The sequence below is a fragment of the Gopherus flavomarginatus genome, chromosome 2 (assembly GCF_025201925.1).
Source record: "Gopherus flavomarginatus isolate rGopFla2 chromosome 2, rGopFla2.mat.asm, whole genome shotgun sequence".
In the NCBI taxonomy this organism is placed as follows: domain Eukaryota; kingdom Metazoa; phylum Chordata; order Testudines; family Testudinidae; genus Gopherus; species Gopherus flavomarginatus.
Window position 1 is genome coordinate 166,953,001 of NC_066618.1, and position 13,997 is coordinate 166,966,997.

General features: G+C 44.9%; 2 protein-coding genes across 2 annotated transcripts in view; both read left to right on the forward strand.

The window, feature by feature from the left end:
• ADAM32 (ADAM metallopeptidase domain 32) overlaps positions 1–9,869 on the forward strand; it is a 40,580-nt gene extending 30,711 nt beyond the window's left edge. The window contains exons 17-21 of the mRNA XM_050940010.1: positions 1,006–1,086; positions 2,096–2,213; positions 7,688–7,847; positions 9,230–9,262; positions 9,801–9,869. Coding sequence (XP_050795967.1) covers positions 1,006–1,086; positions 2,096–2,213; positions 7,688–7,847; positions 9,230–9,262; positions 9,801–9,807 — 399 coding nt within the window. The 3' untranslated portion in view covers positions 9,808–9,869. The remainder of the gene's footprint in view (positions 1–1,005; positions 1,087–2,095; positions 2,214–7,687; positions 7,848–9,229; positions 9,263–9,800) is intronic.
• Positions 9,870–10,689: 820 nt separating this feature from the next.
• Positions 10,690–13,997, forward strand: part of LOC127044683 (disintegrin and metalloproteinase domain-containing protein 2-like) — a 92,807-nt gene continuing 89,499 nt past the window's right edge. Inside the window, exons 1-2 of the mRNA XM_050939759.1 lie at positions 10,690–10,738; positions 13,497–13,564. Coding sequence (XP_050795716.1) covers positions 10,690–10,738; positions 13,497–13,564 — 117 coding nt within the window. The remainder of the gene's footprint in view (positions 10,739–13,496; positions 13,565–13,997) is intronic.

The following is a 13,997-nucleotide window of genomic DNA, read 5'->3' on the forward strand; positions in this document are numbered from 1 at the left end:
AGAAGGGTGACGAGAGTGATTAGAGGCGTGAAAAACTGTCATATGAAGAGAGATTGAAAAGATTAGGATTGTTTACTTTAGAAAGGAAATTAATAAGAGGGGACATAATAAAAGAGTAGAAAATATTGAATGGTCTGGAGAAGGTAGAAATTGAACACAGCCCAGAACAAAGAGTGATGCTAAGGCATGCCATCCAGGGGGAGGCTCAGAGTCAGAATTCCTTAAGCTCTCGAATGCACATGGGAGCTGTCTGCTACTGTACCCCGTTATGGGGTGCAGCATATTCTTCCACACCTTTGCCCTGTGCACTAGTCTCTCTCCACAGATCAGTGCAGAGGGCGTATGTGGCCATGGCTCTGCTCTCTTTCCCTTTTGGGATGGATTGTACCCCGGGGTTGCAAGGAGGAGGCAGTCCCTGGATTCTTTGACTCCCTTCCCCAACTTGGCATTGCTGGCAACAGCAGTTGTGTGTGGCCCATACTGGAGCTGCACAACAGGATGAAAAAAGCACCTTGCTTTTCTTCCTCCCACATCTCATGCACCCCTCTAAGGGCAAGGCACAAAGTGGCCCTTAGCAATGGACTCAGCAGCCAGTGGAATATAAACTATACCAGAGGAGGAAACGAACACCAGCAGTTAGGTAGTTCTCAGCTTAAGAAAACAAGTATTGACAAATCAAAGTGCTTTTGTATTGTTTTAAAAGTATAAACACACATGCTATTTGTAGATGTGGTTATTAACAGTACCTTTTCTTTCATTGCAGTTTTTCTTGAGCATCCCTTCTTAATCTACCACTCCTATAGAATACAGGCAGCAACAATGAAATTGTCTTCATTCTGCATTGCCAGTTACCCTTTGGCAAGCATTAGAGTATTTCCATAAAGCCATAATATGGCCTTTCCATTCTAGGCTTCTTTTCAGAGCATGCAGCCAGTATACTGAATGCTAAGATTGTCGGACTCATTTGAATTGGAATTTTATGCTATGGGTTTGTTTGTTGTTTAGGTTTGTATAAACCGCACATGCCAATTTTATGCAGTCCTGGGATACGATTGTAATCCACAAGTAAAATGCAACGGTCATGGAGTAAGTAACAATAATATTACTATTTTGGTTTTACTGCTTCTATTAATATTGTTCAGGAAGTTCTTTCTTTATGAAACCCCATTTTGAAGTGTCTATGGATTGGCTGTAGAAGCCCTTTTGAGTGTACACCTGGGGTCCAAAATCACTATGCCACTGTTAGTTATTTATGGGAATAATTGAGTAAAATAATTTACACCATTTTTCTTTCTTAGAACCAGGAACAAAATTAGAATATGAGAAAGAGATTGTTATGCACAATATAACTATGAAATGAGTAATTGCTTGGGCAGATTAGTAAAAGAAAAAAAATCAAATAAGGGTCAAGATCTGTATCTTTGAACAGGAGGGAGCTGCACATGACCAAATTAGTGTAGATTTATAAAAAATGTAACATGGCTGTAGACAGTGGGAGGAACCATGCTGGTGTAGTGGATTGAAAACAGGAGGGAAAACTAGCAAGTCCCTGAGTTCTAATTTCAGTTTTGCCGTTACCGTGGTGTTGACCTTAGGCAAGTCAGTCCACCTCTCTGGTCCAAGGAACAGTATAGTATAGCATACTTGCCTCACAGGGGTTTATGCTTTATATTTATACAGCTTTTTGAGGAGGTTAGATGCTGTCTTATTTTCAGCTCATTGTCTGGTGTATTTTCTGAAGTGTCAGACTGTTCAGTAAAATTTGGGCCTGACCCTATCCCACTAAAGTCAATGCAAAATTCATATTGATATCAGTGGGAGCAGGATTAGTCCTTGGTCTAGCTAGAACAAGGAGGTTGACAAGAAAAGTGTAATCTCAGAGCACTAGTCTTCAACCTGTGATTTGTGGACCCCTGGGAGTCCGCACACTATGTCTTAGATTTCCAGAGGGCTCTGCACCTCCATTTGAAATTTTGTAGGGGTCCACAAATGACAAAAGGTTGAAAACCACTGTCTTAGAAGGTACCCGACAGTACTCATCTCTGAGGAAGACTCACTAGATGAGTAATTTTGCTATATTCCCCTGTGTTTTCAGGTATGCAACAATAAGAAACATTGTCATTGTAATCCTGGCTGGAATCCTCCAGATTGCGCAACGAAGGGCTCTCCAGTGGGGGGAAGTATTGACAGTGGGCTTCGATTTTTGGACTCTGGTTAGTAATCCAAGCAAATCTGGTAAATCAAATGCCCTACATCTCACTGACCTGAATTCAGAGACTCTTCTCTAAATGAAAAAGAGTGGGGATATGATACTTTGGTGATGGGCATCTTAGATAAGTATACTATCACAATATCCAGAAAATCACACCACCAGTGATGGAGTAGCTAAGAGGAAAACCTGTTGTCAAAACCAGCGTCCAAAATATGGGGGTTAGCATGAAAACCTCCAAGCTTAGTTACCAGCTTGGACCTGGTACTTGCTGCCACCACCCAAAAAATTAGAGTGTTTTGGGGCACTCTGGTCCCCCCAAAAACCTTCCCTGGGGACCCCAAGACCCAAATCCCTTGAGTCTCACAACAAAGGGAAATAATCCTTTTTCCCTTCCCCCCTCCAGGTGCTCCTGGAGAGCTACACAGAAGCAACCTTCGTGAATCTAAGCAGAGGGACTCCACCCTCCCCGTTCCCAGTCCTGGAAAACAGAATTACTTCCCTCTTCACCCAGAGGGAATGCAAAGTCAGGCTAGTTAATCTAACACACACAGATCTCCCTCTGACTTCTTCCTCCCACCAATTCCCTGGTGAGCTGCAGACCCAATTCCCTGGAGTTCCTCACTAAAGAAAAACTCCAACAGGTCTTAAAAGAAAGCTTTATATAAAAAAGAAAGAAAAATACATACAAATGGTCTCTCTGTATTAAGGTGACAAATACAGGGTCAATTGCTTAAAAGAATATTGAATAAACAGCCTTATTCAAAAAGAATACAATTCAAAGCACTCCAGCCACTATAGACATGTAAATACAAAAGAAAAAACCCACTTTGTACTCACAACTTGGAAACAGAAGATTAGAAAGCAGGAAATAGAAAAATCCTTCTCTAGCTGACAGAGATTCAGGCAGAAGACCCAAGAACAAAAGACACACACACAACAAACCCTCCACCCAGATTTGAAAAAGTCTTGTTTCCTGATTGGTCCTCTGGTCAGGTGGTTCAGATTACTTCTTTCCAGGTGAAAGAGACGTTAACCCTTAGCTATCTGTTTATAACACGTTTATGACACCTGTAAACTGAAATTCTATATTTTTGCAAAAAAAGAGAATGTTTGTAATACAGGAAATGAGGAATTTGGTATTTTTTTTGTGCTATGTGGTTACTAAATATTATTATATACTACTGAGGTTACTGGAATTTTTTTTAATGTATTGAATTTTTGAGGTTCACAGAGTGTCCAGATATGTTTTGTTAGTTTTTTAATAAATACAAATACATAAATAATACTACTAGACTTCATTGCCTAATGACATAGCATCAGATTCTAGTCTCAGTTACTTCTGATTTGCACAGACACAGCTGAGAGCAGAGTCTGGCCTATACGTATTAATAGGTACTACCATAATACAAATAAATAATAAGAATAGTGTCTGTGTTAAGAAAATGCTAAAGTATTGTATTATCTTATAAACAGATATACAGCCTCTGTTGACAGATAGATGTCACACCGGGCTAATACATCAGGCTCGGAATCATCTCTCTCTCAACACACTGCTAGTTTCTCCAATTCAACCATATTTTACAAATGTTTTTGAGATATGGAAAGATATATGTCATTTGAGGATAAGACTGCATGGAAAAGCATTCATAGTCCCTTCCTGCACTCTGTCCACTTTAGTTAGCACAATCAGTGTCTCTCTTTCTTCATTGTTAAAATTGATCACTAAATATTTAAACTACAAAATACAAATATTCACTTTGTTTTGAAAAGTTAATTTTAAAACATAATCCATTACTTTGATTTCAAAACTGATAAGTCTAAAGAAAGTAAATACTTTAGGGAATGCAATTTTGTGGAATTAAAACTTGCGACCAAAACTGAAAGAGTTTGTGCATTAGAAGCTGGTAAAAAAATTCCAGTGTTGGTGAGGAGGGTCTGTGATATCCAAGCTTTACTGAGTAATCCCCCATTTTACAGATTTTCTTTTTCTTTTCTTTTTTTTGTTAAGCATTGTTAATGGGCTCAGCCCTGTATAAGGTACATGAATAAAGATAATTACACTAGAGAGCTTTCTGTCTAGAAGGAGAAATTGGTGCTGCTGTGAATCTAAAACTTTTACCGAAGATGATTATTGAATTCTGCCTAAACTGCAGTATTATTATGTCAGTATTTTTTCTAAACCATATAATCTCAAATGAGGATTCAAAATTTCACAAGCTCAATATTAAAGTTGACCTGCAAAGGTTAAAAAAAAAGGCTTATGTCCTTTATTCTGCTTTATGATGTATACAGAAGGTCTGGAATTGTATGTTAGTGTATGGTGGGTCTTTGATTGATTTGGATTTTTTCCTTTCAATGTATGTCAGAAACTCAGATCTTATCAGCCTTGTTTTTCCTAGAAGTCTCTATTGATGACCAAATAACTAGTAAATATAATTGACTGATTAGAAGTGATTTTATTCAAACTATTTAAAACTTTACTTCAAACACCTAACAAACATTCACAAGAAAACCTCTTTTGTTAGTTATTCAACAGCCTCCTGAGCTCCCAAATCCACTACTCTGGGTCCTTCCAGCAAAAACAAGGGAGAGGGACAGAAGACTTTATATTCCTGATATATCTAAGATTAAAAAAAAAGCAAGGGAAACATATTTCAGGCCTTTTCAAAGATGAGCTACTTTCTTGAATTGGGAGCTATGTCAGATGCCCCTTTAGGGAGAGCAGTATTACTATTTCCAGTCAGTTGATCCTCCCCTGTATCCTTTTAATTGGGTAGTAACTGCATATTAATCTTCCAAGAGCAAGGATATGCCTATGCAATTTCATGAGCAAGAAAGGAAGGTTACTGGAGTTCCTCTGCTCATCCACACTCAGACATCCTACTTTGTTGGAGTTTTCAATCCGGCTTACAACTGTGTGACTGGAACTAAGGGACGAGTGAGTTTGTCAACTTTCAGTAACCTCAATTCTGAATGTTAGGTCCTGAGGGTGATTGTATGTGGTCCCAATAATTTTACTGCTCTAAATGTTTATACCACAGACTGTGTATGTTGAGACAATATACTCAGAGAACTTCATTCCAGTAAGTAACCCTCATTTATTATTAAGCCATGACTATAAATGAGATTCAGGAAATGAGTAAACTTGTACACAAAGGGTACGTCTACACTACGGGATTATTCCGATTTTACATAAACTGGTTTTGTAAAACATTGTATAAAATCGAGTGCACGCGGCCACACTAAGCACATTAATTCGGCGGTGTGCGTCCATGTACCGAGGCTAGCGTCGATTTCCAGAGTGTTGCACTGTGGGTAGCTATCCCATAGTTCCCGCAGTCTCCGCTGCCCACTGGAATTCTGAGTTGAGATCCCAATGCATGATGGTGCAAAAACAGTGTCGCGGGTGATTCTGGGTAAATGTTGTCACTCATTCCTTCCTCCGTGAAAGCAACGGCAAACAATCATTTTACGCCCTTTTTCCGTGGATTGCTCTGGCAGACGCCATAGCATGGCAACCATGGAGCCTGTTTTGCCTTTTGTCACTGTCACCGTATGTGTACTGGATGCTGCTGACAGAGGCAGTACTGCAGTGCTACACAGCAGCATTCATTTGCCATTGCAAGGTAGCAGAGACGGTTACCAGTCATTCTGTACCGTCTGCTGTGCCATTGTAAATTGGCGATGAGATGACGGTTATCGGTTGTTCTGTACCGTCTGCTGCTGTCATGGGTGCTCCTTGCTGGCCTTCGCTGAGGTCGGCCGGGGGCACAAAGACAAAAATGGGAATGACTCCCTGAGTCAATCCCTCCTTTATGGTTTATCTAAAAATAGAGTCAGTCCTGCCTAGAATATGGGGCAAGTGTACTAGAGAACCAGTGTATCAGAAAACCAGAGAGCACAGCCGCTCTGTGTCAGATCCCGCAGAAATTATTAGCTACATGCCGTTCTAGGGGGTGCCCGTGCAACAACCCCACCCATTGCTTCCCTCCTCCCCAACCTTCCTGGGCTACCGTGGCAGTGTCCCCCCATTTGTGTGATGAAGTAATAAAGAATGCGGGATAAGAAACACTGACTTTTTAGTGAGATAAAATGAGGGGGAGGCAGCCTCCAGCTGCTATGATAGTCCAGGCAGGACATTAAACGGTGGGGGCGGGAGAGGAGCCCAGCATCCCGCTGCTATGATAGTCCAGGCAGTACAGAATCTTTTCTTTAGACATGAAAGTGGGGGGGCTGATGGAACTCAGCCCCCAGTTGCTATGATGAGGATGGTTACCAACCGTTCTATACCATCTACCGGGAATGACTGGGAGTCATTCCTATTTTTCCCCAGGCGCCCCCGGCCGACCTCACCTGAGGCCAGTCAGGAGCACTCACAGGATGATGAGGACAGCTATCAGTCCTTTTGTACGGTACTGTCTGCCACCGGGGAGGGGAGGGGAGGGGAGAGGATGCTACTATTCATTGCCGCAGCACTGCGTCTACCAGCAGCATGCAGTAGACATAGGATGATGTATAAAAAAGTCAAGAAAAGATTTTTTTCCCTTTTCTTTCACCGGGGGGGGGGAGGGGTGGTAAATTGACGACATATACGCTGAACCACCCGGGAAAATGTTTTTGACCCTTCAGGCAATGGGAGCTCAGCCAAGAATGCAAATGCTTTTCGGAGACTGCGGGGACTGTGGGATAGCTGGAGTCCTCAGTACCCCCTCCCTCCCTCCATGAGCATCCATTTGATTCTTTGGCTTTCCATTACGCTTGTCACACAGCAGTGTGCTGTGGACTCTGTATCGTAGCCTGGAAATTTTTTCAAATGCTTTCTCATTTCGTCTTCTGTAACGGAGCTGTGATAGAACAGATTTGTCTCCCCATACAGCGATCAGATCCAGTATCTCCTGTACGGTCCATGCTGGAGCTCTTTTTGGATTTGGGACTGCATCACCACCCGTGCTGATCAGAGCTCCACGCTGGGCAAACAGGAAATGAAAATCAAAAGTTCGTGGGGCTTTTCCTGTCTACCTGGCCAGTGCATCCGAGTTCGGATTGCTGTCCAGAGTGGTCACAATGGTGCACTGTGGGATACCGCCCGGAGGCCAATACCGTTGATCTGCGGCCACACTAACCCTAATCCGATATGGTAATACTGATTTCAGCGCTACTCCTCTCATTGGGGAGGAGTACAGAAACCAGTTTAAAGAGCCCTTTATATCGATATAAAGGGCCTCGTTGTGTGGACGGGTGCAGCGTTAAATCAGTTTAACGCTGCTAAAATCAGTTTAAACGCGTAGTGTAGACCAGGCCAAAGTTATCACAATTTCCATTTTTTAAACAAATGGAAACAATTTTTTTATTCTAGAAAGGACTGTATGCTTTTATAATCTCAGATAACTTTCTCTTTCCCCTTACAAACAACACAGAATGCTGGGAGTTGAGCCCCTTGGACTTGTGAAATCTGTTGTGTGTTTTCCTTTCTAGATATGATCTTAGAAAGAGCTTCCCAAGACCGTTTGAAGAATTGGCTGCTGCTAAGTTTCTGTCTCTTTCTGCCTGTCCTTGTTGGTTCTATCATCATGATTGTAAAATGGAATGATTTGAGTAGATTCTGCTCAAAAGAGGAGGACTCACAAGCTGATGAGTAAATAATTTTGTTCACTTAATTAATTCCAAGCCTTCATTTACAGATCTGGGATCTCTCTAGGCAGTGGTGGAGGTGATGAGTTCATGAGCAAGATCACATGAATATGAGATGGTTGAATGGACAGTCAATGGTGTGCATTGGGAACTGTATGCTTTTAAACTTCGGAGGCGATTTCGTGAGCATACACAAATGGAGCTAGGCAATAATGGACATACTATGCTAAATACACTGTTGAAGTAGAAAGGACAGTAACAGAAAAAACTGATTTCAGAAAGTCAGGCCTGTAGCTGTATAAAAGGAGTTAATGAAAATTGGCTTGAATTCAGTAATACTTGGGAAAATCATAATGGAAAAGGGAAAAATTAAATATTTAAGATACATACAACTGTGGCTTCATATGCCAGTGAAAACTTAAAAATGTGAAAGGCAACCAAAATCCACCAGTCTAAGTGGAATTGTGAAGAGCAGTGTGGGGGACCAACTAAGGGCATTTAAATTGTATGAAGAGAGAGAGATCTGCAAATTAGTTTTAGAAAGATGGAGCCAAACTGTGACTCAATCTACTAGCCTGGGCCCTTATGCCCGTGTCTCTGTCTCCAGCGCCATGTAAATAGGCTTGGAAGGATTAGGTTTTCATTGGTGTCAGTAAATGTCAGTTTCATCGAACACACACCAAACAACAGCAACAAAAATTTCCACCAATGGTAATCAAAATTTTCCCATAGACAAAGTAAGGAAAATGATTGAGAACTTATTAGACTGTGATTTAAAGGTATGTAATTTGGCTATTTTGACATATGATGTTGACAATTTGTTTTAATGGTCAGAAAGTTTTAACTTGTTGAATCTCAGTGTCTACTGTCATTAAATAATTATTGCCTGGCCTCCACCAATAACTTTCTACAACTGTGAAAATGTAAATGAATAGGTTGAAAAAAAATTCTTAAAACTCATAATATTGCACAACTCTGAATATTTAAATAAGTAAAAGTAAACATTGATATTATCCATAAGAGTTATAAAAAAATAAAAATGTAATTCTGCCAAGGCTACATTTAAGTCATGGGCACAGGGTTTGCACTAGTGGAACCTGATGCAGGACAGGGGCCAAAATCAATGTATGGCATTTTCATAGTAAGTATTTTTTTTTTACAGAAATTGCACTTTGAAAGTCTTCCTTTCCTGCAGGAAAATAATGTATTTTATAGGAACTTTGTATTTGTCACTAGAATTCACCTCAGATAGCAAGAAATTCTCTTCTGAATTGCTGGAATTTTAAAGAGACAGAACTGAATACGCTCTGTAGTTTCGAGACAATGTGAAGTGTTTAATTAGTTTTAAATAATCTTCTCTCTCATTTTTTAAAAATCTAAATCTAGATCAGAAGACTTGAGCCTGTCAGACAATCGAAGGTAAGTTTCAAATATGTAGCACACACTCTCTTTCACACTTTACCATTTACATTTTATTTATTACTTGTATTACAAAAGTATTCCAAGGCCCTAATCAGGGTTGGATCCTATTGTGTTAGTCACAATTCAGGAAAGAGGATAAAAGACAGATTCTCTGAGAAAGCTGGTCAGAAGTGGTGTAGTTTCAATACATACCGGTTTATTCTTGAAAATACTGTCTACCCATTATGCACTAGGTTTTTCTAAATGTCTGTTCTGGAATATCCATAATTATATTTGTACTGGTGAAAAATATAAACCTCATAATGTTATGTTGTGTTTGCATATTTTTACAAATAATTAGTGGCATGCAGTGTATTAGATCAAGTGCATTTTGTTAAAGCTATTTGTGCTCCTAATGCTGAACTATACACATTAAGGAAATGCATAAGCATAACAAACAAACATAAATCCCCTTTTGAAGACCTGATTGTTCTATTTATTTGTTGTTGCTATATGCAATGATACGTCTGTTCCCTCTCCCGCATTTCTGCCACAGTATATAGATAATAGCTGAGACCTGAAGACTAAAATGGACCAGGCATAAACCGAAGCTAGGAAGAGAAGGCTGAGATCCTGGTTCTTGGGAAGAAGAAAATGAGATTAGATTATAGTTGCAATGATGTATTTTATAAGCTGTTTTGCTTTTGGTGAATAAAATATAGTTTGTCCATAAAGTGCAGTGTACTTAGTGCCTTCAGGTAGCTCCAGGTGAGTTCTCCTCCCCACATGCACTGCACAGAGGATGGATGTGTGATAGATTTGCCAACATAATGCGAGAGATGCATGTGTTAGTGCTTGGCATCCCAACACAGACACCCCCGACGCTGCACCCAAACCCCCACAGTCTCCACCTCCCATACTGCCCTCAACACACCTCTACACCGCCCCCACCTCCCAACACCCCCACAGTCCCCCTCTCAACACCCCTCCACACTGCTCCCAACACCCTCACTGCCCCCCTCCCAACACCCTCACTTCCCCCTCCCAACACCCCTCCACACTGCTCCCAACACCCCCACTTCCCCCTCCCAACACCCCTCCACACTGCTCCCAACACCCCCACTTCCCCCTCCCAACACCCCTCCACACTGCTCCCAACACCCCTCCACACTGCTCCCAACACCCCCACTTCCCCCTCCCAACACCCCTCCACACTGCTCCCAACACCCCTCCAGTCCCCACCCCCACACTGTCCTACCTCCCAACACGCCCACAACCCCCCCCGCCCCCACTCCCCACACTGCCCCACCTGTCTGTCTGTGTGTGTGTGTGGGGGGGGGGGGGGCTCGGTTTCAGTCACGCGCTGCCAGCCGGCTCGAGGCTCCGGGAAGCCGTTTCACCGCCCGACCGTTCCCAGCTCCAACCGGCACCGCCTACCCCGCACCATGGGACCCGTCCTGGCGCTGCTCCTGGCCCACCTCCTCCCCGCGCTGGGTGAGACACGCGTCACTGCCCCCTGCACCTCCGGGAGAGCCCCCACCATGTCACTGCCCCCGGAGACAGACCCCCCCCTTGTCACTGCCCCCCCCGGTGGGGAGACGGATCATGTCACTGCCCCCACGGGAGAGACCCCCCCTTCTCACTGCCCCCCGAGACAGACCCCCCCTTGTCACTGCCCCCCCCGGTGGGGAGACGGATCATGTCACTGCCCCCACGGGAGAGACCCCCCCTTCTCACTGCCCCCCGAGACAGACCCCCCCTTGTCACTGCCCCCCCCGGTGGGGAGACGGATCATGTCACTGCCCCCACGGGAGAGACCCCCCAATGTCACTGCCCCCCCGGGGGGGAGATGGGTCATGACACTGCCCCCCTGGGAGAGACCCCCCTTGTCACATACCCCTGGGAGAGACCCCCCAATGTCACTGCCCCCCCGGGGGGGAGACGGGTCATGACACTGCCCCCCCCAGGAGAGACCCCAATGTCACTGTCCCCATCACTGACCCCCCTGGGAGAGACCTCCTCACTGTCCCCCATGTCACTCTTCCTCCCCCTTGTCACACACACCCCGGGAGAGATCCCCCCCTTGTTACATCCCCCTAGAAGGGACCCCCCCTTGTCACTGCCCCTCTGGGAGAGACCCCCCCTTGTCACATCCCCCAGGAAAGACTCTCATGTCACTTCCCCCCTCAGAGAGACCCCCCCCTTGTCACATCCCCCCAGGAGAGACCCCCCTCGGTCACTGCCCTCCGGGAGAGACCCCCCTTGTCACATCCCCCAGGAGAGACCCTCATGTCATTGTCGCCTAATGTCACTGTCCCCATCACTGACCCCCTGGGAGAGACCCCCCCCTCACTTTCCCCCATGTCACTCTTCTCCCCCCGGGAGAGACCCCCCCTTGTCACACATCCCCTGGGAGAGACCTACCCCCTTGTCACATCTCCCCAGGAGAGACCCTTATGTCATTGCCTCCCTGGGAGAGGCCCCTTAATGTCACTGTTCCCATCACTGATCCCCCTGGGAAAGACCTCTCTCACTGTCCTCCATGTCACTCTTCTCTCCCCGAGGAAAGACTCCATTGTCACTGCCCTCCCCCCAAGGAGAGACTCCCATGTCATTGCTCTCCCCCCCTCCCTGGCCAGGGAGACACCCCTCATGTTACTCCCCCTGACAGGGAGAGGCCCCCCTTGTCACTGTCCTTCACCCCTCTGGGAAACATGGCTCATGTCATTGCTCCCCTGGGAGAGCCCCCCTGTCACATCCCCCCAGAAGAAACCCCCCCATGTCACTGCCCCCATCACTGACCCCCCAGGAGAGACCCCTATGTTACTGCCCCCCCATGGAGGCACCCCCCATCACTTACCCCCTGGGAGAGACCTCCCTCACTGTCCCCCATGTCACTCTTTCCCCCCCAAGGAGAGAGAGTCCCCCATGCCAATTCTCCCCCATTCCAGAGAAAAGAGGTCTACTGTATATCACTGCCAGGGCCGGCTCTAGCCATTTCGCCGCCCCAAGCACGGCGGCACACCGCGGGGGCGTGCTCTGCCGCTCGCCGGTCCCGCGGCTCCGGTGGACCTCCCGCGGGACCAGCGGACCCTCCGCAGGGACGCCTGTGGGAGGTCCAGCGGAGCCACCTGCCACTCTCCCGGCAACCGGCAGAGCGCCCCCTGCGGCATGCTGCCCCAAGCACGCACTTGGCGCGCTGGGGTCTGGAGCCGGCCCTGATCACTGCCCCCCTCCTTCCAGGGAGAGAGATCCTCATTTCATTGCATGGTCTTTTGGCAACTGCCCCTGCTTCACAGATAGACCCCCCCCCCATGTCATTCTGTATGGGTGCGTGCTGCAAGAGCTCTCCTGATGTCACTGGCTCCCTGGAGACAGACATCTCCATGCCACTTCACCCCCAGAGACATCAGCTCTGTTCCCATGTCACTGCTCCCTCAAGAGCCACCTTCAGCACTGAGAAGCCTTCTGCTGTCCCTCCTACAGCTCCCCTATCCCTGACCCTCCAGGTGGGAGAAGAAGGGAGAGGCTTGGTGGAGAGCTAGGCCTCTGAGGTAAATTAATCAGGGAGTTGAATCCTGTGAGTCCCAGGCCCTGGCAGATTTTATTCTCTCACCCAGTGTTCATCATTATGTGTTCCAGGAAAGATCTTTCATGCTGCATATCTCCAAGCAGTGTAGCGCGACAGGCCTTAATGGAGGTGACACTGTAGAACTAGGAACAGCGAGACAGGGCATGATGGGCCAAGGGCCTGCAGAAAAGGGGAGAGCTAGAAATCAGGGCATTGATCAAGCAATTTCACATTTGACACAAATTCAAGGAAGGGAGCATGGTATTTAGCTAGGCGAAGGGAAAAGTTTTAAGCTTACATTTGAAGAAGAAACTTGATTGGATTGGCTCAGAGGGAGAAAGTGCCAGGTAAACAGGCAGCAAAAACAAAAGAGCATAAAACCTTCCCCCAGTTTGGTGAATGAAGCGGAAAGAGAGGAAGCCAAGATTAGAGGAGTAGGGTGTGTTTATATGGGGAATAAGGTGGATGTGGACCCAGAGCAGATTGAAGAGAGAGTCAGTCAAGCATGCCAGACACCAAGATGGCAGTTTTATATTGCATTCAGAAATGGAGAGGAAGCCATGGTTGGTGATTGAGAGGGGAGGATGGCTAGGAAGGAACAGTTTAGGCAGATAGTGAAGGGTGATGTATGACAGGGGGAATATTAATAAATATAGTTAGTGAAGATTTTTTCTTCTCTAGGTTCTCAACAAACATTTCTGCAAATCATGGTTCCATGGTCAATGCCATCATATCAAAATGGAAATCAGGTACTAGTGCTTATAATTAAGAAATTTAATTATTAAAAAATTATGGACTCAAATATAATAATTTTGCTTAGCTGAAGGTACAACTAGAAATCCCTCCGTGCACAAATTCTTGTGGATTTTATAATTTCTGTGTACCATCATTAAATATTGTACAGTCAACCCTCTTGATATACTGACCTAGATATGGCAAAGTGCTTGAGCGTTTAAACTTTGAGATTTAAAGGGAAGCTGCAAATGTCTTGTACAACATTTTTTAAAAAGTTTCAGCTTCCAAAATCTTACAGGTATTGGCTTGAAATTTACTGGCAGTCTTAGTCTTGTCAAATGCAAAGTAAATGCTCAATGAAGGAATAATTTAAATTATTTGCATGTATTGCAGTGTTTTAAATTAATTTAATGTCTCAGGAGAAAGATCCCCGTGGTTCATTGTGAA